Source organism: Athalia rosae, chromosome 3, assembly GCF_917208135.1.
Source record: "Athalia rosae chromosome 3, iyAthRosa1.1, whole genome shotgun sequence".
Lineage (NCBI taxonomy): Eukaryota > Metazoa > Arthropoda > Insecta > Hymenoptera > Athaliidae > Athalia > Athalia rosae.
Window position 1 is genome coordinate 8096989 of NC_064028.1, and position 3859 is coordinate 8100847.

Here is a 3859-nt window from a genome sequence, read left to right on the forward strand (position 1 = left end):
GACCTAACCTGAACTTTTCGATGAGTGTATTTCTGTCGACATTTAATTAATCTCTCATTCAATTGATCAATTTTATTTGATGCTATGCCACCCTACTTATCTGTGTCTGGTTTTGTGTCGCATTATTCACCTGACACAACATACCTCAGTCATATTTAAATACGGCGATCTCAGCTGTATTGGTGATCGACAATTTGACAGCTACAGCTGAAATCTGAGGCTGTTGGTACAACACGCTAGCAGATGATAAATTCGACTGCCGTTTTGATTCACGCTTGCGCACAAAATCTGGGTGCGCAATTTCACGTTGTCCGCTCTGTATGTATAATAGTGAGATGAATTTCTAACAATATATGCGCGAATTTTTAAGTCTAGAATATCAATTACTATTTACAGAAAACAAAAGAAAAGATCGACGGTAAAATTGTTGTTACAAAATACTTAAAGAACAATCGTGTGGGGCATTTGGTTTTTTTTTTTTGATCGGAACCAAGTTAAATTCCTCCGTCTTTTGTGTATATAAATACAATGTCAAGTGTTGAAATATTCACGAAAAAAAGATAGTTGGGAAATTTAAAAAATTGTCGTCTTCGTCTGCTCGACGTATGTATCTAATAATTTCAATAATAATTTTGATAATTTGTTATATATTATGTATAAATATATACACAGTGTATATAAACTTCTCACTAATTGTACATACCTATAACATATATCGTATATCGTGTAATATTAATTCTGATCGGTGATACATTTAAACATGTATATATGTATACGTCTGTATTTACATCGTTGAATTTTATCTACACATAAAATCATGATTATCACGACGATGACTGTATGACGAAATAATTGAAACCGATGAAGCGAAAAAAGAAAAGCGAACGGGAAAAAAAAAACAACGTATGCGTCGATTATAACGGAAAAAACTCACGTGTATATATATGAATATGATCGCAATGATTACAATAATAGCAATGATAATAATAATTAATCAGTAATTAATAATAATAATGACAATAATAATAATAATAATAATATAATAATAAATAACAGTCTTTCGAGCGGGCGGTTTCTAATTTTCCATGGATTTTTCAATCCTCCTTTGCTTCAACTTTTATTATTTAATAATAATCTCTCTCTCTCTCTCTGTTCCAAATATAACAAACAATTCGACGCTACGGCAGGTTGTTGAAATAATCTTCGACGTAATTACAATTGCGATAACAAATTGTGAATTATTCTAAAAAATAACGGACACGGGTCTTCGAAGTTGTTCGAGATCGAGGGTCGCCGCCGACGACACTTGGGGATGCGAGGACGATATCGGTGTCGTGTCCGGGCTACTGCTGGGGCTGCTCGTCGCAACGCTACCGCCCGATCCTCCTCCCGATCCGAACATTAACGGCGGTCCTTGATGATGACCGGGGAACAGGGGATTCAGGTGAGAAGCCGACGTGTGGTAATGTTTACCCGACGCGGTCGTAGCGGTCGGAGGGTAAAAACTCGAGTAAAAACTGCTGACAACAGCGGCGGCCGACGCGGCATTGTTGTTGGCCGCGTCGGACGAAGAACCGCCGTTGACCGAGCCACCTTGACCGCTGGCTACCAATTTACTCAGATGGACAGCGTCGAAGGCCGAGCCGAAGTACGGTGATATCGGGGGATACTCGAGAGGGTGGTGAGAGACCGGGGCCGTTGGCGCCGCGAAGTAGGGAGGCAACGGGAAGCTTGGGAAAGCACCGGGGCTCAACGAACCCGGTTTACCCTGTACCACCGACACGGGGGCCTTTGGCTTTCTCCTCGGGCGATACTTGTAATCGGGATGCTCCTTCATGTGCATAGCTCGCAGACGTTTCGCCTCGTCTATGAAGGGGCGTTTTTCCATGTCGGTCAAAAGCTTCCATTCGGCGCCGAGACGTTTCGATATCTCGGAGTTGTGCATCTTCGGATTGTCCAAAGCTATTTTGCGACGTTGAATTCTCGACCAGACCATAAACGCGTTCATCGGACGCTTTATGTGCTGCTCTTGGGGTATCGACGACTGCTGAGGACTCGATATCTCCTGTTGCACGTGATGTACCGAGTGCAGATCCATACCGGGCAAAAAACCGTAACTGTGATGCGGATGGGAACTCATCATCGTAAAGCCGGCGCAGTCTCTGTCTATACTGCTACCGCTTAAGAACGACCCCTGCCTACTGCCACCACCGGCGTAAAACCACGCAATTTTAACGGCTTTTCGAATATCAGACGTCAGAAGTTAGGATAAATTATCACACCTCTCTCCTCCCAGCGATGTGTCGTCTGTTTCCTTTCTTTTCCCTTTTTTTTTTTTTTTTTTTTCTTTGGAATCTCGTTTACTTTTGTTCGATATCTTCCAAATCTACCACGATTATCTCAATGATTACAGTTTTTTTTTTTTTTTTTTTTGTTTCAACTCCTTCTTCGGCACTCAAAAAATGATCGATGACTTTTCCGTTTCCGGTGATATTCCGGTGTCCGATGTTGGTTTGATTTTCTGCTCGATTCGAGTAACGTGGTCACAATGAATTTCAGTTTTAACTTCACCGATAGCGTCTATGATATAACCGACGTTGTGTGTTGTTACTATTATTATTGTTGTTGTTGTTGTTGTTGTTATTATTTTTATTTCTTTATTTTTGACACCTCGACGTGAGACGAGAACTACTGGCGAGGTGAATGTGCTCGGAGCTCAAACCGGTGCTGACTGAGGAGACCTTCGAACGTACGACCGTCAGCCCTCGGGGCTTTCGAGGCGGATCTTCGACTTGCCACACCCTCGTGCCACCCCTGCATTTCCATTGGTTCACCCCTCGAAAGGGACCTATGATATCCCCCTCTTCAATTTCAAACACCCAACATACTGTAATTATTATTATCGATTACCGCCGATCACCTTTACCGAATATAACAAAGTGCCCTTGTACAGGAGATGTACAATATACGCATGGCAGGAATAACGGGAGTAATTATCCACCTACTGCCTCACGATCACAATCACTCGGAGAATCCTGTACAAGTACCGTAGGTGAAACACGGACCTGTAGACATGAAGACAGAAGATGGAACGGATTTTTGAAAGACGGGCGATCTCTCATTACCGTCGGATATCATCTCGTTTTTGTCTTCCGTTTTTTCGTTCGTTCCGATCGATACCGATCCGTTGACCGGAGGGTTTTGAACGGCAGGTGGGTTAGTCTTCTGCTTCTCATACTTCGAGATTACACGTTACGATCTTCGGAATTATCAAATGTCCACAATGCTCGAAACGCTACGAATTTTCAATGGTGGGTATATAGATATATTGTTACAGTGGACAAAATGCCCACGTCGCTTGACATAATGCGCAGGTCTCGCGCCCGAGGTAACTCGACTCGAATGGATCCTTTGGGCCAAATGATCCTTAGAAATTTTGAGGGTGGCTTATGGCACCTGCTTCTTTCTCGTCTTCGTTTTCCGCCGCTTTTTTTTTTCTTTTTTTCTTTTTGGTCAAATACCCGTACCGAAACTAGTTTGGAAACTCACAAAGTCTCAATTACCGGAATCCTATCGGCGCATCTGTTCATTCGTTGGCTACTCGATGAAATCGAGACGTTGATATCCGAATTGGAAAAAAAACGCGAAGAGACAATTATTTTGGATGGTTTTTCGCTGGTCGCGATTCGGAAAAAAAGCACCCTTTTATCTACCGTTAATAAAAGTCGTACGAAATCGTTCAACGACCTTACCGATTTTGACGGTGGTTTCAAAACGAAAAAAATCGTACCTGCGGAACCGAAAATATTCAGGTAAAAGGGATGAGCATTTCAAGGGTTCTTTCTCTCGCCACCAGATA

General features: G+C 42.3%; 1 protein-coding gene across 1 annotated transcript; it reads right to left on the reverse strand.

Moving 5' to 3' along the window:
- Positions 1 to 323: 323 nt before the first annotated feature.
- Positions 324 to 2730, reverse strand: LOC105689957 (transcription factor sox-3-like). Its single transcript, XM_012407352.3, has one exon. It carries the CDS (start codon positions 2141 to 2143, stop codon positions 1244 to 1246), a length of 900 nt encoding a protein of 299 aa, XP_012262775.2. The 5' UTR covers positions 2144 to 2730; the 3' UTR covers positions 324 to 1243.
- Between the last annotated feature and the right edge of the window lie 1129 nt (positions 2731 to 3859).

What these genes read in the sequence shown, in the direction of transcription:
- LOC105689957 (XM_012407352.3), bottom strand. Translation starts at nt 2,143, where the DNA reads ATGATGAGTTCCCATCCGCATCACAGTTACGGTTTTTTGCCCGGTATG.